Source organism: Pleurodeles waltl, chromosome 5 (assembly GCF_031143425.1).
Source record: "Pleurodeles waltl isolate 20211129_DDA chromosome 5, aPleWal1.hap1.20221129, whole genome shotgun sequence".
Lineage (NCBI taxonomy): Eukaryota > Metazoa > Chordata > Amphibia > Caudata > Salamandridae > Pleurodeles > Pleurodeles waltl.
Window position 1 is genome coordinate 907,630,693 of NC_090444.1, and position 24,041 is coordinate 907,654,733.

At 45.1% G+C, this 24,041-nt stretch overlaps 1 protein-coding gene across 1 annotated transcript in view; it reads left to right on the forward strand.

The window, feature by feature from the left end:
- ENTPD6 (ectonucleoside triphosphate diphosphohydrolase 6) overlaps positions 1-24,041 on the forward strand; it is a 296,348-nt gene that overhangs the window by 22,557 nt on the left and 249,750 nt on the right. The window contains exon 2 of the mRNA XM_069235036.1: positions 16,781-17,053. Within this exon, the coding sequence (XP_069091137.1) occupies positions 16,831-17,053 (223 nt within the window). The 5' untranslated portion in view covers positions 16,781-16,830. The remainder of the gene's footprint in view (positions 1-16,780; positions 17,054-24,041) is intronic.

Genomic DNA, 24,041 nt, shown 5'->3' on the forward strand with positions numbered 1-24,041 from the left:
ACTACCTATGCTTCAATAAGTCAACGGAAACCAAGCATTCCCCCAATTTTGTTTTTCTAAATCTCCCACTTTATTTCTCTAAATATTGGCATGTCTGAATTGAGCACCTCATTCATCTGTGTGTTGGTGCCCTACTTACAACCCCGACTACAAACAGACTTGACACATAACAGTAACACAAACATAGAGTGAAGAAGAGTTAATATCAACCAACGGGGTAGACACTGTATCATGTAAGGTTCATCAATAAACAGTGCAGAGGAAGGATGAGGTGCATCTAAAGGTGGCGTGAAAGTATTGGAAGTTAACCCAAGTGACGTTCGAATGAGAGAGCTTTGAGGTCCCTTTTGAAGGTAAAGTGACATGAGTTCCTAGGGAGGCTCTGGGGGAGGAAGTTCCAGATTCTTACACAGTTTTCAAATTTAAAAAGTACTAAGAAATTAAAGTCATCAGCAGACTTTCTGCTAAGGATTCTGAGGGATTGCACAAATCCACCAGTGCAGACTAAAGATCATCTTATGACATTCAGATCAGCAACAAAACAGAAATCTGCACCTGCTCTACATCCTTTGCAGTGGAATGCTCTTTGCTTAGAGATCATAAAGATACTGTTAAATTAGTTAGCGTCACCTTTCCACCCCAAGCCAAGGGAGGGTTCTGGACACCTCATGCAAATGAAGAGCAATATGTTAATACCAAGATATCAGAAATGGTAAATCAAGCCTTGGTCCAGGCTATTCAGCCTATTAAACATCATCTAATCGGCTTTGCCGAGCAGTAGGGTTGGATACCCTCCTCAAGGAATCCTCCCTATTTCACAGTTCCCACGCCCCCAAGGTTGATCGGAATCCCCATTCGGCTGACTTTGAGAGAATTATTAGGTCTCTGGCCAAAGAGCATGACTACAACGCATCCTCTTCCACCCCGAAGACCAAGGCAGATGAGGATTTGGATTCCTCATCTTCCACCCATACTTCTGATCAGGGGGGTGATCCTCTCAGTAAGCGTAAGAAGATGCATCACCCTGAAGAAGTCCTAAACCCTCATAAGGTACTTACCTTTGAACCAGAAGACATAATCCACTCCGTATCTACCCTCTGGACTCTCCCTGCAGATTATGTAGAGACCCATATCGCCATGGGTTTGAAAAAGAGGTCGTTCTCAGTTTAGATCTGAGTGCCCCAGACCGGATTTTCCTTCTAAGGTGACTGAGACACTAGAACGTGACCCTACCCTGGTCACTTATCTTAAAAAAAATTCTCTAAGCATCCCAAGAAGGGCATTGATGGCGCGTGGCAAGGTTGCCAGGACAAGCTCCTGGATATGGCTGGACCCTTAACAAAGTTCCTGGGGCTGGGGTTTCAAGCTAAGGAATCGGGGAATTCCATTGACCCAGATGTCCTTGTGGGTTGGGCTCAGAAGGCCCTATGTTTCTTAGGGAACGCTAATTTCTAGTGAGCGCCGTCGCTCCATATTTATAAAGGTGGACCCCAAACTAGCGGATCTTGCTTCATGCGAATCTGGCCTTTATCCCAGGGTATGCTGTTTGGTTTTCCTTTCCTCAAAGAGCTTTATACATTTGCGGCTAGTTATGCCAATCTGGACAAGGCCCTGGGTTCACTTAAGAAGGTGCTGTGTCCACTTTTTAGAGGGGCTGGACCCTACAGAGGGCGAGCCTTCAGCCACAACTACAACCAAAGCCCTCAGCGAGGTTATTTTCAGCAAGTCAGAGGGAGTTTCCAGGGCTCCAGTTCTTCCTCGTCCACCTTCTACCCTTTCTGTCCTAAAGTAGGCCGTGCCAGATTCTGGAGAGGGAGGTCTAGAGGGAACCAGGTCTATTCCCAGTACACAGGATCTGCAGGCGAGCCTGAATTCCTGTTAGAAGTTATGTTGGGGGCAGGACTAGGTCTTTCCTACATGCTTGATGCAAGATCACTCAAGATTGCTGGGTTCTAGAGACCACACAGGGTTACAAACTGTAATTTTACAGTTCTGCCTCCCAACTGGTTCCTCTGCATCCAATGTATTTTCCCTTCATGATTGCGATTTCATTAGAAATTTCCAAGCGCTTACGCAAGCGTGCCATTGTTGAGTGTTACCCTCAAATGATGGACTTTCTCAGCGTGATATCTTTGGTTGACTAAAAGGGTGGGGGCTCTTGTCTTGTTCTAAACCTCAAAGAATTCAATGGATGGCTCATATATCACCACTTCAAAGTAGAGGGCATTAATTTGTTAAGAGAAATCCTTCAAGAACGGGACTGGATGGTTTGTTTAGACCTAAAGGATGCTTACTTGACCATCCCGATTTTTCCTCCTCATCCTTGGTTTCTTCACTTCCTTTGGGGGCGGGCGATGTTGCGACTATAACGTCCTTCCCTTCGATCTGTGATGTGGCCGGTAGCGGAATATCTCTGAGCAATGGCTGTTCGTCTGATAATTTACCTCAACAACATCCTCATTATGCCTCAATGTCTCAATGTCCCGAGTAGTCCTCACTCTTCTAGAATGGTCAATTTCTCTTCTTCAGGATCTAGGCATCATTGTCAATGCTCAGATGTCGGGCTTGATACCGTCTCAGTAAATGGATTTCCTGGGTTTTCGGGTGGACTCCTCCCTAGTTCAGTTGGTGCTTTCCCCTCAAAAGGTTCATTCCATCAAGAGGGAATTGAGGTTACTGTTGTGTAGACAGACTGTTTCATTGAGGGTGATTGCCCGCATGGTGGATTTTCTATCTTCCTCGATTCAGGCGATTTTTCCAAGTCCCTTGCACTACAGGACCCTGCAGCGTTTGATGATTTCCCATCTTCAAAGGCCCTCAGTATGTGTATCAGATCCCCCCTTTGGGAGGAGGCTCCGACCGAGATGCTCTGTTGGCTGGATTGTATGGAGGCCTGGAACAGCAGAACGCTGTTTGGGTCCTCGCCGTAGATTATAATAGAGTCTGATGCCAGTCTTAGGGGGTGAGGGGCTTGCTGCAGCCTGGTGTCCATAGGGTCCTAGTGTCCGTTAGTCGAAAGCAGTGTTGAAACTTCACATCAGTTGTTTGAAGCTCCTTGCGGGCTCGTTTGAGATCAGGAGTCTATCTCCGATCAAAACTGATAATTGTATTCTTCTTCGAATAGACAGTATCTCAGCGGTGAGATATGTCAACAAGTTGGGCGGTACGAAGCCCCTCATTCTGGTGGAGATTGTCAAGGATTTTGGGCATTTTTGTCTTCAACATCGGATGTCGGTGGTGGCAGAATATTTGCCGGGACAGAACAATTCAGTGGCAGATTGGCAATCGCGCCATCTTCGGGACTAAATCGATTGGCGACTTCACTCAAAGGTTCTTCGAGCTCTCCAAGCTCTGTGGGGCCCTCGCTCAATAGATCTTTTTGCCACCCTCCTCAGTCTGCATCTGGAGAGGTTTTTCAGTTGGAGACCAGATCCGGAATAAAAAGAAGTGGAATTGGAGAATACACAGGATATTGATATTGACTTTTAATTGAATTAAGACGTGTGCCTTGGATTCATCTAACCTGTCTAATCTGCCTCTTCCTAGCTATTCTAAGCTTTGGGATGTCAACGTAGTTTTGAGCTTTCTGAAATCCTGGCCAGCTGACAGATTTGTTTCTAGAAAACAGCTTTCTGCTAAGCTCACTATGCTTTTGAGTTTAATATCTTGCAAACAAGTCTCTGATGTAAGAGCATTTGATTTGGCAGGTAGGGTTTTCTTTTCCGCTGAAGGAGTGACTTTTTCAATTTCTTGCTGCAGTAAATGTAACTCCAAATCAGTGTCTTATCCTTGTTTTGTGGACAACCCGAAGTTGTGTGTAATGTGGTGTTTCAAGGCTTATGAGGTAAGTATGGCTGAATTTTGTTCTGATATGGGGGGGGGGGGGGGAGAGCTGTTAATTTCACTGGCAAAGCCATATCATCCAGTGACATCTACTTTGGCTAGATGGGTTTGATGGCTTTTGAGCAAGGCTGGCATTGACATTTCAAAGTTTGGGGCCCACTCTACTAGAGGGGCCATGGCTTCTAAATCCTTGACCTTAGGTTCCAGGTTGGAAGAGATTTTAAGGACGACTGACTGGTCGTCGGAATCTACGTTTAAATCGTTTTACTGTAAACCTATTGTTGATATTACTTCTGTTGTTGTGGGTCAGCTTTAAACAAGCATAATCGGAGCCTCCGGTCCTGACATAGAATAAGAAATTTTCTAGCATTTGCAATAAGAATTTTTCAGTTCTATTAAGGATACAGAGGTGAGGATAATCCCACCCGCGCTTTAATTGATCTGTTATAGTACTATATTGCTTATAATCTGATATTGTTGTATTTGATGTTTGATTATAGTGCTTTCCTTTCCTGTTTTCTTTCTGGGGACTTAGTAGTTCTGGTTCAGTTTTATGGCTTGGCCTTTGTTTGTATTCCTTTCAGGAAATAATGATAAATGATCCTGTTGCATTGTGGAAGGTGATTTCCCCTCAGATTGGTTCCGGTGTTCCTGCTCTTCAGGCATCTTCGTTCTTCCAGGATGGCCTGTTCCCTTGGAGTTCTTCAGGGAGTGTTACTCTGTGACTCTCTAGGTTTATGATCTTGTTTTTTTCATTTAGGTGGTGTTTGTTCATATTCTGACCGTGCAAAGAAAGAGAAGTTGATACTATGTTGTGTGTATTATATAAGATGTAATTCTCTATGGTTGTCACATGGTGTGTTACTTCATGGGATTTGTAGTTTTTTTTGTGGATTGTACTTCTAATTGGCTGCTGAAATAATTAAAAGTGAAGAAAGAGAAGCATAATCCTTGCCTCCGTGTCCTTAATAGAATTGAAACATTCTTAGTGTGAATGCTAGAATTGTTTTTGTCCTTCTCTGGAAGTGCAACAAGAATTGTCAGAGTTGTTTGATTAGACACGTTCTCCTGTCTGTAGATATGAACAGCTCTATCTCAGCTACCTGTGTATTCCACATTCTTATTTTTTCCTTCTTTTGGGATTCCACTAAACATTTAAGGTCTCCGTGAGCTATCTTACCTAAATAAGCATTGTGCCTGAGATTTTTGACTGTGGTGTGCCTCGCAGATAATACCATATTATTGCCTTGGGACTAAACTTACATGAGAAGACTAAGAACCACAACAGTTTCTGTGTGGATCTTTGGGGGAGGGAGATTAGTAGTTGTAGTGTGGCAGGTTGCAACATGGAGTGCTCTCCAAGCCTCGCATGGTGGTCTCTCGTTAGGTGCACCTCTTCACACAATATGTTACCCTGTCAATAGCGCCAAGTGCGAGAGTTGATTTTTCTGCCTTTCTCATTCTATTTTACCATTGCCATTGTGGTGACATGCAGCAGTGTTTTATGCTAAGCATGGCGTGCATAAACTGTTTGAGTTGTAGAATTACGGATGTAGTCAGATTGTAGTCTAGAAACCAGGTTGGCTTATGATCTGAGTGTCAGGCATCCTAACTTGGGGGATCAGTCAGCTTTTTGTTGCCTTTCTGAATTCTCAATAGCTGTTGATGAGCCTTAGTCTCTTTAAAAGTGTGCGGGTCTGAATAGAGAAGGAGCTACTACTACCATGTAGTATATATATATTTTTTTAAAGAATGCATGATCAGTAATGGAGTGGTTCTTGATCTGAGGTTTCTCCTTGACCATGCGTTCAAATTTACTCTGTACATTGATTGGTCCCATCTCGTTGATTGGTCTGAGAGTAACGCAGATGCTTTTGAAGGGGATTTTTGCTACACTTGATGATCATTATAGAGCCCACGGGGCTGAGGTAATGTGCCTTTACACCAGATTGTCTACTTGCTCCTCCCTGACACACCCATTCTTTTCAGATTTGCAGAAACTGACACTGAGCTCATCTTCTATTTTTATTCCCTCACATGTGGGCCACTGTATCAAACACACTTAGGACTCCACACTGGTCACTGTAAATAATCTTTGAATTTTCACTGCAGTTCTGTGGGGGCAGAAAGAGTTGAAGGGAAGCTAAGAATGAGCCTGAATAGGAAGCAGGTAGAGGACAATGAGCCTTGACTCCTGATTTGCTACCCATTCCATACTCACACGCTTCCCCCCTTCATGTTTGCAAAAGGTGACACATATTTCTCCTGCCATTGAGAAAACGTTTTGGTCACCCTTTAAACTAATCACTGTACTCTTTATAAAAGTGTTCTGGTTTCTGATGCAGGTTTGAGGGTGCAGAATTTCTTGAAGGGGAAGAAGGTAAAGGAGTAAGAGCCTTGACACGTGGCTGGCTGACAACTCCTTCCTGACAGACCTTCTCCGTTGACTCAGAACGCGTCTTATTTTCAGATGCTCTGTCACTGTGAATTCGAAAACTAATGATAGGGGAATATCTTGGGTGGAACTATATGCTCTTTACCTTGGGTAACTTAAAAGGTGTCTACCCTCGATTTATTTGCACTTCTAGCTCATTATTTTCATAATAAGGAAAGCTCTTTAACAGTGCATTGTTGACCCTTCTTTTTTCCATTGGTTCGTCAGATTTAGTATGGTTAATTTAATAAGATACAATATGGTACATCCTGTCAATGAATGCCTTAGCCACAGTATCTCTTGAGATTCAGGAGACTTCGAACCCAACTGAGCTACAATTAACAATATTTAAGGGTCCCTGCCTTTGGGGTACCAAATTAAATATGGTCTACACAACCTGCCTAGAAGTGAGGGTTTTTGCTGACTTTTGACATGACTAATTCTACACCCTGTCTTCAGGAAATGGAATAGGAACAATCAAAGGGAATACAAGTTTATAACCCACGGGATTGAAAAGCCATGTTGTAAGCGAAAATTGTTCTGAAAAAGTTGGAAGCCTGGGCTGAGCAATGAGATTTATTCTGTTTTATCAGACTGGCTGTTGTTGTGAAACTTTGGATAATGCCGTCACTCTGAATATAAGGTCATAGGGTGCCCAGAAACAAATATTTGTGTGTTTACTGGGCTACTCTGCCACTTTTGATCACGTTGACAGGGCTAGATTTTGACAGAAACATCTAGACTTGGGAATAGTTAAAGCATGTAAGCTTGAAGGAGTTCCTAAGACCAGGAAGTGGGGACAGGTGCACATTGAAGGGGATCGAGGCAATTGTTAATCATTGCGTGACACCTACTGCAGGTGAATAGCAAAGAGAAGAATGGAAGAAATACAACCGTTTGTGCTCTGCCTAAGTATTCAATAGAGGTCAGTGTCCTTGATTCCTGTGTCATTTAGTTTTTGGATTAATAGTTAGTGATCTACAACGTCAAAAGCTCATGATAGGTCTAGTAGCAGTAGTACAGTGACTCCGATCTCTGTGTTCTGAAATCATTCCACATGGATATTAAAGCTGATTTGGCCCTTCTTCCTGGTGTGAATTTTTTCTGTTAATAAGAGAGTTCATTTTGTTCAGTGAAACTACAAAGATGAAGTAAAGTTAGCTGCATTTTTATTGAGTTTGCCAGGTCTGTAATTTGCAAGGCTGGACCGGTGCTGCTTCTTTTTTATATATTTAGTACTGAATGCAGTGTTTTCTGGTCACTCATGAACTCTTCAGTTGATATAAATTATTGATGGCTGTGGCTGGTATAACAAAAGAGATTTATGGGAGTATGCTTTTGAACATTTTTGAAAGACACTGGCCTGTTAAAATATCTGCTTTAAAAAATGTGATACAAACATTAAATAAAAAGGGAGAGAAAGGAAATCGCCAGAGAACCTCATGTGGGTTGTGCCGCAAATCTGTGTAGGCTCTGCTGTAATTTTATTCTGCATTTTACGTAACCAATGCAGCAAGGCTTGGCCAGGTGACTGGTTGTTGTGACTTGCTGAGCCTGTGTGTGTGCATGTGGCTCAGGTGTGCTATAGGCTTTAGTTGTGTGTTTGGGTGTTTAGAGAAGGTTCTTCAGTCCAAGCATGGTTCAAGAATTCTTTGTTATAAAGCATGTTATGTTTGCATAGTTCAGGTTGTGAGGCAGGTCGCAGAAGGACATAGATTACTGCATGTTATGTTGTGTGTGTATAATGTTTAATGACGTTCTTGACTCTGCATAGTAATTAAAAATGCAAGTCTTGTTTGCAGCAAAGGAAAATGTAATGCAGTGCTCCCTGCACCATTTTATTGCGATGTATGCATTGGTAGTGCATTTTCTTTGTGTTGATGACATGGGAGAATACTGGTATCCTGTCTTAGTTTTCCAATTTTTTGTGCTTGTTTTATGGGTTGAGAATGAAGATGTGTACGATCTGTGGCAGTATGTAGTTTTTGATGTTGCTGAAGTGGAAATTACTGTTACCCACAAGAGGAATTGAGGTGGTGGGTGTAGTCTCTGGTGTAGTTTCTGGTAGTCACTTGTTTAGTGTTAGCAAGTGATATTTGGTTGTTTGCTTTTCTCATGCTGGTGACTGTCGTGTTTGTGTGTTTTGTTCATACAATATGTATTGGTGATTCATCTTTGGGTCTGAATGAAAGGACCTGATAGGTGTGCGGTACTTCAGGATGTGGAATTCCTATAGCCCGACATCCAGGGGCAACGAGGTTTCATGTTTATTTTGTCCTTGGGACGAGTAGGCCCACCCTCCTGCAGCACAAACCCTTTGGCTGCCAGTTTACAGAGAGGGGAACTGTCTGCAGTTGAGGTAATATGTGTGTCCATATGTTAATGCTGTATGAACTTGTATTTATTGTTCATTAATGAAAAGCCTTTATTATTCGGGTGAGCGCTGTAAATAAACGTTTTAAGGTCACACTGCACTACTGACAGTGGATCCAGTAAAAAAAAAAAAAAAGTGTACATGTTTGAAAAGTTTAACAATATGAGGCTAAGTATAATGCTTCCTGAATGCTCTCTGATTAGATGCAATGTTTGCAAAAGCTTGTAAGCAAGAGTGACGATTATTTCCTTTCAAAATAAAATGTTCAGGAAAAAACATTTTGCTACTACTAAATTTTAGGTGCTGTTTCTTTGAAGCATAATTTTAGAAAAATGTTTTGATGCGTGCTAGTATTTCCAAAAATATTACTAATGAAAAATTGGTGTAACCATTTTCAACAAGATTATGGGAAGCATAAAAATAAACAAGCGCTGGAAAAGCCAACTGATCCAACATTTTTGTGAGTCTTTTGGTTTCGTCAATGTGTGTCTCGTTTTAACATTGCTTTTGTAACACTTTACTATTGTGGGAGCTGCCAGGCCCTCACCATTGTAACGAACACTGGCAAAAAGCACAAAAGTTTTTTTTTTGTGTTTTTTTGTCTCAAACAGCAGACATTGCCACTGGTGGTGAAACAAAAGCCCCCCGTAGCCCCTGCGGTGTGGGGGCCACTTCAGGGGGCCCCCTCAACACAGCACCTGCCCTCAGTGAGTCTGAAGGGGGGCACCTGCCAGATTTTTTGCAAGGGGGGGGGGCCTCCAGTTTTGTTACTCCACTTTTTGCAATACTAATTCCTAGAACTGAACAAAACTACTTTATGTGCCAATATACTCCTTGTGGAAGAGCAGAATGCGTTTACTCACAGTAAAGCCAGCCAATAGAGAAATAGACCTTTAATAAAAACAACATGTCTTGGTTAATGCCAGACCTAATTAGGGACCCAATTCTTAAAGAAAGTCACAAAAGTGACATGGATATGCCTTTGACTTAGTGGCTTTCATGAATTCACAAGAATTTACAGAAGTAGATCAGGAAATCTTATTCCTAGAATATATTTGTGAAGATTTGCTCGTGCCAAAATCTGTTTCCCCCAACCACTTTTTTCCCAACCCTGGAAGAACGTCTGCTTCTGCCCTTGTCAGGATTACATTTCCAACCTTTTTCAGTATGGGAAAAGATTAGAGAAGAGCTGGTGAAAATCCTTAAAACATGCAAGTTATTAGGTTTGCAGACTCAAAGGCATTCCAGCCCTGGAACTATTGCTTACATCTTCCTCTAGGCCCAGTATGTAGATCTGCGGAAAGGTGGCAAAATAATGAAATTGCTATAGTAGGGATTGAAATTGCAAAGTATTCAAGCCCTACTATAGTTTTAGCCCTTGCATAATCAGAGGGGCTATTGGCAGAACTCTTACATAATGAGTGCTCCCATAATTTGTCGCCATGCTACGTGGCACCGGAGAGACAAGTAGATTTTTTTTTTTTAACAGGAGAACTAGTTTTAAGAAGCAACCTGTCCCATGGACAAGTAGATATCTTAATAAATTCTACACCCCTGGGTACTGGAAGCACAGTTTAATGGAGATAGACCAGTTTATCTGTTTCACTATAATTTGCTGTGAGACCAGATATTATTGTGTACAAGTGTGAGGATTTGACAGCTGTGTGGTACTTGAGGTAGATTGCATTGGTATTTGTCTTTTCGGAAGTTGTGTGTTTGACGCTTCAGCAGGCTTAAGTTTAGGGTGCTGTATGGATTTATTTGATTCCTTATTATGTTTGCTTGGATGTTGGCTGGCTCCACATGACACAGACTGATAATGGTAAGGGAACTGCTGGAGTGTATTATGTTATGACCCTTTTTTATTTATTTATTTTTTATTTACCTAGTTTCAGACTGTGCGTACTGTGGTCGTACTAAGATGTCACGACAATCCACAATCATCACAAGCCATTCTTCCTCATGTAGCAATAGGCATCAGACAAAATTATGTCAATCTGAGGCTCATGTGTTGAGGGACGTGCCCCTTAGCGTAGTCCGCTTGCACTCTCGAGTATTGCTCTAGTGGGATCCAGATATATTTGGATCACGACCTCTTGGGCATCAGTTCCCAATAGGCTGTCAGGTTTTCCTGGCAGTTTGCTATGTCCTTGAGCCATGCCTAATTTTTTGGTCTCCAAACCTCCACAAAGAGTTCTGGTTTGTCTATGTTAGGCCTGTAAGTAATAAGAAGCTTAAGTGGGTGGCCCTGCAGCATCCCTGATAGTATCACATATTGACCCTGTTTATCACAGAGTACCTTGGGTGCCAAGGCAAGCCCTTTCACAAGAGTATGGTGACCCCTCGAGTATAGTTTGCAGAGTGTGGTGCTCCCCAATCCAGCCGGCTCACAGGTGGCTAAATGTGCTTTCCGCAAGATGTATTTCCTGTAACAAGCATATGTCCTTACTGTGCCTCTGCAAATACACCAGCACATGGAATGCCCTGCGTCTGTCGTTCAGTACCCGAAACATTCCATGTTATGCAGGTTAATGGTGTCATAGCGGGGTGCCTGTAGGTTGATGAGGATGAATCGTCGGGCCCGTGCGGGGGCAAGTGCTCATCGCATTACTGCTGAGCATACATTGAGTGGAGGGGAGATGGGAGACATAAGAGATTAGAATTCCAAGTTAGGAAAAAAATCCAACACAATAGCCCAACAACAACCCAGCCCCCACTCGGGCCAAAGGACACCCACCTATCCCAAAACTGGCAACAAGGTGCCAGTGAGGAAGAACTTTCAAGGACTCATTCCAAGGGGGCATTCAGAGGCCCAGCATTTGCCAGCCGAGGAGGGCTGGGGATCAGAGACAAAAAGGCCCATCACAGAGGAGCATCCAACGGCACCAGGCTTAGTGAAGCCAATTCTTGAATTAGGCTTATTATTCCCTGGCCTCAGAGTTCCAAATGGTAATTATACTTGAGTTTGCATGTTCAATTATGTCTTCAGCTGCTGCCCTTTAGGCAGGCAGCAGGGGTGAGGGCGCCACACTCCTATTTGTTGTTATCAATGCGCTTCTGTTCCAGGTTGGCGACGTCAGCGCGCAGCCTAGCCTCCTTCACCGGAATATGTTTGACATTTTTAATAGCCGCTTTCGGTTCTGTAAGGTACATGGTCTTGCCAGTGTGGAAAATTGGCAGCTTTGCAGGGTACAATAATGAATATTTGGCATCTGTTTTAAGGACAGATTGGTTGATTGGCAAGAAGTCTCTTCTAGCTGAGTGCATGGCAATTGTGAAATCCGGGTAAAAGGAGACATTCAGGCCCTGATAAGTGAGGGACTGTCAGTCCCTTGCAAGTCATAGTACAGTGTCTCTATAGTTTATTAGTCTGGCTATTCTAGGTCAGGCCAGAGTTCCAGGTGGGGGCGGGCCCAAAGATCTGTGCGCTCTCTCCACAGTCCACAAAGTAGAGAGTGTGTAGCATTGTCCTCACGTAGTCTTCAATTCGTCCCATGGCTGTAGACTCCGAAACCCCCATGGTCCTATGGTTGTTCCTCTGTGAGCGTGCCTCCAGATCTTCATTTTTGTTGTGGATCACTTCTAGGACCTTCTCCAGCTGGAGCAATTTCTCTCTTGTCTGTGTTCCTTTATCTTCAAGCGTAGATGTGCGGCTTTCATCTACCCTTTCTTTGAGGGGATCAAATCTCTGTCAGCATGTCAGTCTTTGTGTCGATGGCGGTTAAACTATGTTTTAAGTCCTAAAACATTGCCCGTATATCCGTTCCAGCAGGTGTGCAATCCGAACTGCCTGAGCCTAACTGTTCATCTTCCAGGGACGAGTCTTGTGTGCGCATCTTCTGGCGCTGTTAGAACATGAGCTTTGATTGTTTTGTTTTATGTCTGATTGCCCCATCTTGTAAGTATTGTAGGGCAGGGAGGTGTACAGTCACGAGGGGGGTGATATCCGATAAGTAGCTGAGTCGGGCAATCTCATACAGCTGGGTCCCACCTCACCCCAGAGATGTGTCCGAGGGGCACAAACACACTGCGACCGTGCCAGGCGCCTCTCTTCCCAGGTTTGTATTTTACTTCCTGCGAGACCGGGCCTCAGTCTAAGATTAGATATGCTCCAGACTGAAGGAGTCACGAGGAGGCCAACAGTTCTCCAGTCATGCGTGGCTTCACAAGGTGGCATACCAAACACACTGAATGTGGTGGCAGTTATCAGGGTCTTAGGCCCGGGGTGCAATCTCACAGTGTCTCTGTCTTGCAGTTAGACCGTAAACTTAGCAAAAGCTTGTACTCTTTGTCCCTCATTCTCAAGTGTGGCCTGGCAGCATATCTCAGTACTTTCTAATTGTAGTTTTCCCAGTATAGTGAGCAAATTTGTTATGTGGAGGCACAGCAGGGGTCATTTGTGATCCAGCAAGGGAATACCAATCCTCATCAACAAGCACATGCGGACACCGCCATATCTGTTAATGACGGGCCCTCACCCATGGGGCCTCTAGTGGCAATCAGCCCAAGTACACCACCCAGCCTGACCCAGTCTCACCTTTCACCCGGGGGGCCACCCGTGCCCCGTGCTTTGGTGTTGCCTCGTTTCCTGTATATGGGGGCCCGTTTCCTCCGTCTCAGGGCCTATAGCTGGGGCCGCAGCTGCAGCACGGCCCCTCTCTCAGGCCCCGCCTATCAGCCTGAGTGGCCCGCCGTTCATGGTTGCACCCTCTCAGCAGACCCAGACCTCTCCCTCAGACACAAGGTGGCTCACGAAGGTCCCCCCGCATGGTCAGGGTTTCTCCGGTCAGCAGGGATGGGGTCCTCGTTGTCGGATTAACTCTGATCCGATTTAGGGATGTTCCAGTATGTGCCCCTCAGAGGCGATCACATTTCCAAGGGCAAGCTGGGGGTAGGCAGGTTTCTCCAGCAGCCTTATCCTGATGCCACCCTTCCCGAATTATGCAGGGCTGCACCAGTTTCTGTCGACCTGACACCAGCTGCGCTGCTAGCGACAAGCTCTCCTGGAGAGGGAGAGCAACAGGCGCGTCAGTGCCAGTCAGCGGATGCCAGTGCCGTTAATCCAGTAGGTCTTCACTCCCTGGTCAGCGGAGCCTAACAGAGTGGTCATCTGAGTATGGTGTCCTTGTGTGGTGGTGGTGTCCTGTGTTGTGAAGGATGAGAGGTGAGGGTTTGTTGTGTTATATGTTAGTTATGTTTGGGTCTGAATTTTATCCTCTGTGTAAGACTTGACCTGTCTTTTATTCTGCTTGTTAAGAAAGGGGATGATATAATGACCTGCATGGGCTTTGTGGACAAGCTGTGAAATCTTGAGTATGGATGCTGAGAGAATTTGATGTTGCGAGGAATATTGTGGTATTTGTACTGGAGCAGGTTTGGCAGTTATATACATGTAGAGGGATTAATGAAGCCATGACAGGAGCTGTGAAGCTGTGGCAGGAACCCATGGTCTGATTTGGAATTTAAAAAAAATACTGACTGCTTAAGTGACTTTCAACTCACCTGGGTGAAGAACATGCCATCCAATAAAAAACTGGCAATAATGTTCAGCCAGTCAAGTTGAATGAAATTGAGGTGTATGATGACAGAAGTGTCCTTGCATTCAAAGTACAGTGTTTCAACCCTGACATTTTAACAAGGCAGTTTTAAAGCGAGATTGCTTTGTACAAAATGAGTCATTTGGAGTGGGCAATATCTGAATTGATGGACAGCTACTTCTCTATTACGTTTGGTACTGCTGGTTAGATGGTAACGGGCCTGTAGTTTTTCATTAATGGAATCTAGAGTAGGCTATTTGGCTTGCTGCCTGATGGCCACAAGGTCAGTGGCATCTAGGATTTGTCTTTATTTTACTAAAAGGTTGTCCTTGAAGAGATGTACCATAACAAGAGGTATTGTGTTTATTCCTGGGGTGATGTCAGGAATACATGGCAGACTTTCAGAGTACTGTTTATGATTTGAAACCAGTGTATTTTTCTCACTTTTTTGTACTCCAAAACCAGTTTTAGGGGCCTTGTTTGTGCTGGGTCAGAGGGTTTTGTGTTGTTGGACCATACAATGTAATTACTCATTACCTATTATTTTATTTAAAAAAATATATATATTAGCTATTTCGTGGTTGGGTACTTGAGTAGTTGCTGAGCCAAGTAATATTGCTTGTTGAAGTTTGAAAATAGTTTGAATAATCTCACTGGCTTTGGTTAATTATGTGGACAATTGTGTTTGCAAAGTATACCTGTTTGCTTCTGGGAAAATATTTTGGTGGATTTTAATGTTTTTTAAAAAAATTCAATTCCATCAGTAATTTAGGCATATTCTCCGTTGTGATTAAAGTTCAAACTAATTATGAGTTTTGTGCCATACAAATATTTGAAAAGACCATTTTGTGCTCCGGGATATACCTGCAAGAGGTGGAACTAAGATAAGTTGACGTCATCTTAAGGGGTAGAGGTCAGATTTTTGGCTTCCAGTTTATGCTTTTTTTTGGGTAGCATGCGTGATAAATTAGGGCCACTAGGTTTAGGGGCTGATATTTGTAGGTAGATTGATTGTATCTTTGGTCTGGTTTGCTACAGCAAATGAAGAATTATATACATCAAAGGCGTGGGAGAGAAATTCTAGTCCAGTTTATAGCAGGGGTGGGTAGGAATGATGGTTTATATATAAAGATGGATTGTCGATAACTGCTATGCCAATGCTATACAGAAAATCATTCTTATGTGGAAAATTAAGTTGCTGTTGGAGTCTGGGACTTAAGTAGGTTGGAACCTTAGGTAAAACAGTCTTGTGGAGAAGTAGCATATGCACAGTGCATTGAGGTTGAAGAGCAGATTTTAAATCTCATGTCTTACATGTAAACAATGCGTCCTGTGAATCCCAACAGTAAAGAGGGTGTGAACATGTAAGGTGAATGTTTACTTTTCAGTTGTCAATCAAAATGATGCTGGTGTTCTTGAGTTAACTAGGAGTGGGATTCTGAGTTGTGTGCAGTTCGTTCCAGTACACTGTCTTGAGTTATTGATAGCAGTGGCATTGGTTTCTCAAATGGTGGGAATGCATGTTAAATTGAAAATTGTAATGACGTTAAAGCTAGATTTATACTGTTGCGATGAGCAATTGACCAGTGACTTTTAAAGTAAACACCAAAGAGTCTTTTGCGTACTGTTTTCACACTGACTGCAAACAGATTTCATTGCGATCTCCTTGGAGATTGTTCCTGCTCAGGGTTTTGAAAGCTCACCTGCAGGTTTTGGATTTAAAAAAAAATATTTTCTGTGAGTGATTGGTGGCCCATTCTTCCTACCTGCGCTGAAAGAAGTTGACATACGCATTCTGCACTGAAGGTGTACCTTAGGTCTGAAATACTGCGGTGATGAAGATACATAGCCTGAAATAAGGCTAGTTCTATATGGGTCTGAAATGTGATGCAAATAATGCTGCTTACCCAATAAGGCACTTTCCTCCTGGCAACTATATGTTCTGTGTACACAGTTAGATACAGACTTTCTTTCCTGTGATGTTGTAAATTTAGCATTGTTCTTTAATTGGCCTAATGCATTTTGTTGAGTGGAGTTGCTGCACAATCTGTATACCCTGTGAACTTTGCAGCTCTGTTTATTGAGTGTGTGGTCCGTTGGAAAGTATGGCAGTTCTAGGTGACTTGACGAAATTGCAGCAGGCAACCTTGTACATTGAAATTATTGTCCAGAAGAAACCAGTATCCAGACCATTTTGTCAACGTGCAGGTTGCAAATTAGCTGTAGGTTTTGCCTTGAAATACTCAATTACTTTTCGGACAGTGAAGAACACCAGCAGGTGTGCTTCAGTTACTTTAAGTAGAGCCAGCGGGTAGTTAAGAGCTGCTGGGGAATTAATAGATGCAGGTAAGAAACTTGTTCTTCTGGTCTCTCTGGCATATGCATCAGGTGCCACGTCAGTAAATGCGTCAGGTGCCACGTCAGTAAATAAACTACTTCTTGCACTTATTTTAACATTACCAGCTGCCCTTCTCTTTTTATAATCCAGTTAGTCTTGTTGTTCCTGATAGCATTCCTTAGTTGACATTGTACTGTGATGACACTAACAGTACCGTCAAAAAGTACTCACACAGATGTTTCTGTCTTACATAGGATATGTTCTCTGACGTGAAGCCATCCAGCTTATTTAAAAAGTTGAAACCATGAAGATCTCAAAGCTGACGTGGGCGTTTATCTTCTGTGCGTTTATCGTAACATACATAGCATATTTAACGTGGCGCCGGGGCACTGGCCTTGGCACTGAAGATGAAGGCTCCTACCACTCAGCATCCGATAAATTTGCTCAAATATTTTATGGGATCATGTTCGATGCTGGCAGCACCGGAACCCGAATTCACATTTTCAAATTTACTCACACAGCGAAAGGTAAGTGGACACTTTCTGATACTAGCGTGCCAATCAGGATTGTCATTTGAAATCACACGAGAATTTGTGAGGCAGAAAGCGTTTGATGGACTTTTTGTTAACAGGGCACTATATTGTCCCTAGCACAAAAGAACCTTAGTAGAAGTATAACATGAATAGAACAGGAATTGGCAAAACCTGTAGGTCTGGCTTTGAACAAAATTGGTGATGTGAGTTATCAAAAAGTAGTAGAATAAATCATTTTTGTGCTTACCTTAGGAACAAAATGATATAGATGAGAAAGATAGATCAGAACACAAAAAAATGCTGGCAAAATGTATTCCCATCTTTCACAATTTATATATCTGTGCTCTCCGACAATAGTGTGCCTAGGTTTAGCCAAAGATCCCCCACTTCTCTCATTAATCAGTGAGATGGGGAGTCTAAAAACATGAGCACAGCTTTGTTTCTTGTCTATTACTATTTAACTTTTTGTATTGAGAAACACAGTTTTGCACGGGTAATTCTTATGTGTATTCATCTGTTTCATTTTTCCATAAAAAGAAGATATATTGTTAGCATGTAAGGCATGATTGCGAAAAATGTTTTATTATTTTACTATACTAGCTAACCAGTGGTTCAATCGGCCTTGGAGCACTCTGCTCTGGCGAAGGATTGTTCTGCATCCTATGTAGGTGTTCCTGAAGATAAAAGTGTTGTCTAGGTGGACTTATTTCTGATCTCTGGGACCGCCCACTCACCAAGTCTCCCTCTGGCAATGTCTGTTTCTATATTAATGTAAGTGAAGAGCATACTGAATTTCTTTCTGGTATTGGGACAGGAGAAGGGAATCCCTAACTAGTACTGTCAGCCCTATCTTAAACTTGAGGGCTGCCCTATACAGCAGATTATGACAGAAATCCACTCTGCTTCAGATTTTGCCTTTCCTTCTCTAGCTACTATGTGTACGCTGGTTTTAGTTCATTCACTTTGCACCCTTCTTTGTCTCCTGAGATACATTCTTCTCGGAGCATTGGCTACAGCAATATCCCTGCATACCAGTAACTCAGTTGGTAACAAAACAGGTATGTTTCCTGCACCCTCAGGCTTTGACTATTCCCAATCGTGCCTTAACCACACAAAGTTTCTTACAATACGTTGGGAACACTGCATTGCTAAATATGTTTCAGACTAACATGAAGTCTGCAGTAGTCACTTTTCTTTAAAGAGCTACTAGTTCAATTACATACACTATGTACTATGTTCTAGCAGACCCTTGTTTGTCCCTGCTACACTCTTGTATCTCTGGATGCCTTTGGGACCCAGGATAACAACTTAGTACGTTTAGCTGGCAACTATACCATCAGGTTAATGCAGGAATCAGAATTTTATGACCCACGTAATATCATTGAGTCAGAAATACATACCTTATTTGAGTTTGTATATTTTGTCAAGATTCAGATCTTGCGTTTTTAACAGATTTATTGACGGTTATTTCGTATCTGTAAATTTAGAAAATAAAGTTGTAATGGGGGGGGGTGAATTTCAATAATGTTAAAGTAATAAAAGCAGCATGCGCCAGTTGTAAAATTTTAATTGAAACCTTGAGTAGAATGTATCTTCAAAAGCATAGACAATTTGTAAAGTAATTTGTGATATGATATATAGGTGTATTAATTGTCTCAAGTTTTATATTAGTGTTTATGTCTGTGGGGGTTTAAACCATATATAAGATGTTAAAATGAATAAAAAAATAGTTCTGAAGGTGCAGGTGTCCCGAATTAGTTGCATGCAAAGACGACCTGTTGTTAGTCTTGCATACTCTGTGAAACTGCTTGCAGTGCATTGCATCGCGCCAGAGGCAAGCCCGTCTGCGCCCGTCCGCGCCTGAACCGCGCCCAGCGCCACCCCCCCCCAGGCCCGCACGCCCCCCGCACCACCAGACATCGCTACTCGGCCAACCAGCTCATCGCCCTTAACACTGGCCGCTCAACAACTTGTTTCCAGTAATCCCCAAAGAACACCAAGGGACCTTTCTCCTGCCACGCCTGCAACTTCACCTGCGACAGAACAAGGAAACCTGCCACAACCTCAACAAACCACCTCCACTGCATACTCCTCAACACACAGTCCGCACGCAAGCACGCCATCGAGCTCTGGGACCTGCTCGACACCACCACCTTCCTGACCGAAACTTGGTGGAACGACTCCTCAGCACCCGACATCGCCATAACCATCCCGGACGGCTACAAGATCACCAGAAGAGATCGCCCCAACGGAATCGGAGGAGGAATAGCCATCGCTCACAAATCCACCCTCAAAATCCACACCCACACGGACGACACCCTCAAGACCGCTGAACACCTACACTTCTGGATCCACACTGACCCCAACACCACCCTCAGGGGCACGCTCATCTACCGACCCCCAGGACCGCGAGCACCCTTCAGCGACTCCATAGCCGACCTCACGAGCACCCACGCGCTCACCTCCTTGGAGACCTCAATTTCCACTTGGAGAACAACAACGACGCCAACACTACATCTCTGATCGACAACCTCTCCAACCTCGGCCTCAGAACTGGTCAACACACCCACCCACATCGCCGGCCACACGCTTGATCCAATCTTCTCCGCGAGCAACCACGTCACCTTTAGCCACACCACCGAACTCCACTGGACCGGCCACCACTGCATCCACTTCACATTCAAGAAGCACATCGAACACTACCGCACCCAACTACCACCACACCGCCGCTGGAGCAAAGTCACTGAAGACCAACTGACCAGCACCCTCGCCCAGAACCCGCCCACTGACTCCACCGACCCAGACACCGCCGCTCGCAACCTACGACAGTGGATCAACGACTGCGCCAACACCCTCGCACCACTCAAGAGGTCCACCGACAACCAAGAAAAGAAAAAAGCCGCCTGGTTCACTGACGAACTCCTCACCTCCAAACGCACCTGCCAGAAACTAAAGAAGAAATGGCTCCTCGAACACACACCCGACAGCCTGGCAGCCCACAAGGAGGCCACCCGCAAGCACCACCAGCTAATCCGACTCGCCAAACGTTCCCACTTCACAGAACGCCTGAACAACAACGCACACGACAGCAAAGAACTCTTCTGCTTCGTGAAAGAGCTCTCCAACCCCAGCGCCAACGTCAACGACATCCCACCATCCCAAGAACTCTGCGACGCCCTGTCCACCTTCTTCTATCAGAAGATCGCCGACATCCACGACAGCCTCAACACCACGCCACCGTCAGACCCCACCCCCGACAACTCCACCTGCGCCAACAGCCTCACCGCCTGGACCCACGTAGACGACATTGAAACTTGCAAGATCATGAACTCCATCCACTCAGGATCCCCTTCAGACCCATGCCCCCACCATGTCTACAAAGCCGACTCTACCATCGCCCGCCAACTTCGAAAGATCATCAACTCATCCTTCGAAACCACGACTTTCCCGGACAGCTGGAAGCACGCCGAAATCCACGCCCTCCTCAAGAAACCCAGGGCAGACCCCAACGACCTCAAAAATGTCCGCCCGATCTCCCTCCTCCCCTTCCCGGCGAAGGTCATCGAGAAGATCGTCAACGCTCAGCTCTCCGGCCACCTCGTGGACAACTCTATCCTGGACCCCTCCCAGTCCGGTTTCAGACGCAACCACAGCACCGAGACCGCTCTCCTCGCCGCCACAGATGACATCAGACAGCTAATGGACAACGACGAAACATCAGCCTTCATCCTCCTGGACCTTTCCGCAGCCTTCAACACGGTCTGCCACCGCACCCTACTAACATGCCTCCACGAAGCCGGAATACAAGAAAAAGCCCTCAACTGGATCTCCTCTTTTCTCTCCGGCAGAACCCAGAGAGTCCGACTCCCACCCTTCCGCTCCGAAGCCACCAACATCATCTGCGGCGTACCCCAAGGCTCCTCTCTAAGCCCGAAGCTGTTCAACGTCTACATGGCCCCCCTCGCACAACTGGCCCGTCGGCACAACCTCAACATTCTCTCCTACGCCGACGACACCCAGCTCATCCTCTCCCTCACCAAAGACCCACACACCGCCAAAGCCAACCTCCACGAGGGAATGAAGTCCATCGCCGAGTGGATGAGAAATAGCCGCCTGAAGCTGAACTCTGACAAGACGGAGGTCCTCATCCTCGGACGCACCCCCTCGGCCTGGGATGACTCCTGGTGGCCCTCCACACTGGGACCCCCTCCAACGCCAGCCAACCACGCACGCAACCTGGGATTTGTCCTCGACTCCGCCCTCACCATGTCCAAACAGGTCAACGCAGTTTCCTCCTCCTGCTACAACACCCTCTGCATGCTACGTAGAATCTACCAATAGATCCCGACAGAAACCAGAAAAACAGTGACCCAGGCCCTCGTCAGCAGTAGACTAGACTACGGCAACGCACTCTACACAGGCATTCCAGCAAAAGACATCCAACGCATCCAAAACGCCTCCACCCGAATGGTCCTCGACGTACCCCGCCGATGCCACATCTCCCACCACCTGAAAGACCTCCACTGGCTACCCGTGGACAAGAGGATCACCTTCAAGCTCCTCACCCACGCTCACAAGGCACTCTACAACGCCGGACCAGCCTACCTGAACAACAGACTCAACTTCTACGTCCCCTCCCGCCAGCTCCACCAACCTCGCCCTCGCCATTGTTCCCCGCTTCCAACGCAAGTCCTCCGGCGTCAGATCCTTCTCCTACCTCGCCGCCAAGACCTGGAACACCCTCCCGACCCCCCTGCGGCAGACCCAGGACCTTCTCACCTTCAGGAGACCTGGCTCTTCGACCAGTAGCAGCACTCCCCCCCGCGCCTTGAAACCCTAATGGGTACGTAGTGCGCTCTATAAATATTGTGATTGATTGATTGACATACAGATCTGTACACTAGCTTTTATTAATTGGTCTTTATTTGCATTTGGAAAGAAATAGTTCAGAGACCTAAAGAGAGTAGTGAAGTAGTCCTGTGATGCGAACACAAGTATACATCTCTGCTGATGCCCTGCTCAAAGTTGCATGTTCAATGTGACACAAAGATCATGCAAAGCTATTTATCCAAGAACAAACCAGACCATATAAACAACTGTCACTGATATTCCCATGTTCTGTCATTTCGCCCCCCCCCTAGCCTCCCCCCCACGGCCTCCACCTTACAGACCCAGTGACAGACCATTTCTTTTGAAAGTAGAAAAATAGAAGTGTGGATGAGATGAGAGAAGATGTGTGCCATAGAGGCATCCGCTCCTTCCTTTCAGGGATAATGGGTGCTAGCGGCCCAGAGAGCGTATTGGTACGAAAGTAGTAACCAACAATTGTGAGCAAGATAACTTTAGTGGCAGTGTCCCTCTAAGGCAGCTTATCCTCTAGCTTGGGGCAATAGCTTGCACGAACAGCTCCCAGTTCATTACCTGAGCAGGTCTGGCCATTGAGCTCACTAGGAGAGAGTTAGCACTGAACTTTGCTTTGGCATATTGAATGAGTCTTTACACCACAACGTCTGGTCTGGAGCATTAATAGCCCCCCCAGTGCATTAATTAGGTTATTGGCTAGGATCATTGCCAAGTCGATGAACCATGCTGAGGACCTATTAGACTTTACTCTCGTCATGATATCCAGAAGGCATATTTTGGGTTGGCCCAGGCTCACTTTCCCTGTCTGTATAAAATTGGGATGTTGGTTGATTGGGTGTGAGCCCTAGTCAAGCAGCAACCACAATCCCTGTCAAGGAGAGCCACAATCCAACCCTAAATTAACCCGTGCTCTACTCTCTGGTCACTTGGCACAGAACAGTCAGGTTTAACTTAGAGGCAGTGTGTAAAATATTTGTGCAACACTTCAAACAGTGATAAAGTGAACATTCCACACAAAAAGGATCCCACACCAGATTAGAAAAATAGAGTGGTTTTTAACAAATAAAGCAAGACCAAAATGACAAACATCCAATCAGTAGAATCAAGAAATGTAAGTTTTTAAAGATTTCAGTGAAAATAAGGCCAAAAAGCACAAAGCGCCAACTGTGGATTTCTGGTTGCGCCATACCAGACTAATTCACAAGTTGAGGCCGACCACGATGTAGCACGGGCCCGCTACAGGGACCCAGTTAGGCCTGCTGAACAGAGCACCTCAAATCCTGGTTTGTAAATCATTGAGAGGATCCATGACGAAGAGGCATTGCGCAGCTGAAGCGATGTGTTAGTTCCAAGATGCAGCAAGTCTGTGATGCGAGGCCCTGCATTGTTGCTGTGGATCCTGTTGACAAGGGTTTGCAGTGCTAAGACCAGTGTCGAGGATGAGTTATGCAGTTGGGTGATGCATTGGGTTCGAGGAGCAGTGAGGCGAATATGTGGAGTCTGGTGTTGTCGTTGAGGCTGCTGTCTGAGGGATGCGAAGGCCTGCACCAAGAAGCTGCAGTTCCGAAGAGGCTGCAGAGACAATCCTGCTCTCTGCAGCAGGTCCAGCCCATGCAGCAGCAGCAATACATTGGTTGTACTTGGGTTGCACTGCGCAGCAGAGATGTGATGTTTCTGCTGCGTCTGCAGATGCTGGCAGAGCATCTTAAGCCCACTTCCAAGGGTCCAGGGCTGGGGTGGCACCACTTGGCAGGGCAGACTCACAGATGGCAGAGTCCAGGTGCCTCGGTTTAGGTTGCTGGAGCCTTCAGTCCCTGAGACTCAAGTCAAGAGGCCAGCAAACAAGCCCTATTTAGTATGGCCAGAATGGTCATAGAAAATCCTTCTTATTGGTGAAGTTGGATTTAATATTGCTGTTCTAGAAATGCCACTTTTAGAAAGTGACCATTTCTCTACACTTAAATCCTTCTGAGACTTACAACCCACCTCTGGCTAGGTTAGTTGACAGCTCCCTGGTGCATTTCACTCAGACCACCCCAAACACAGGATGCTCAGTCACACCCGCACACATCTGCATACTGAATGGGTCTTCCTGGGCTGGGAGAGTGGAAGACCTGAC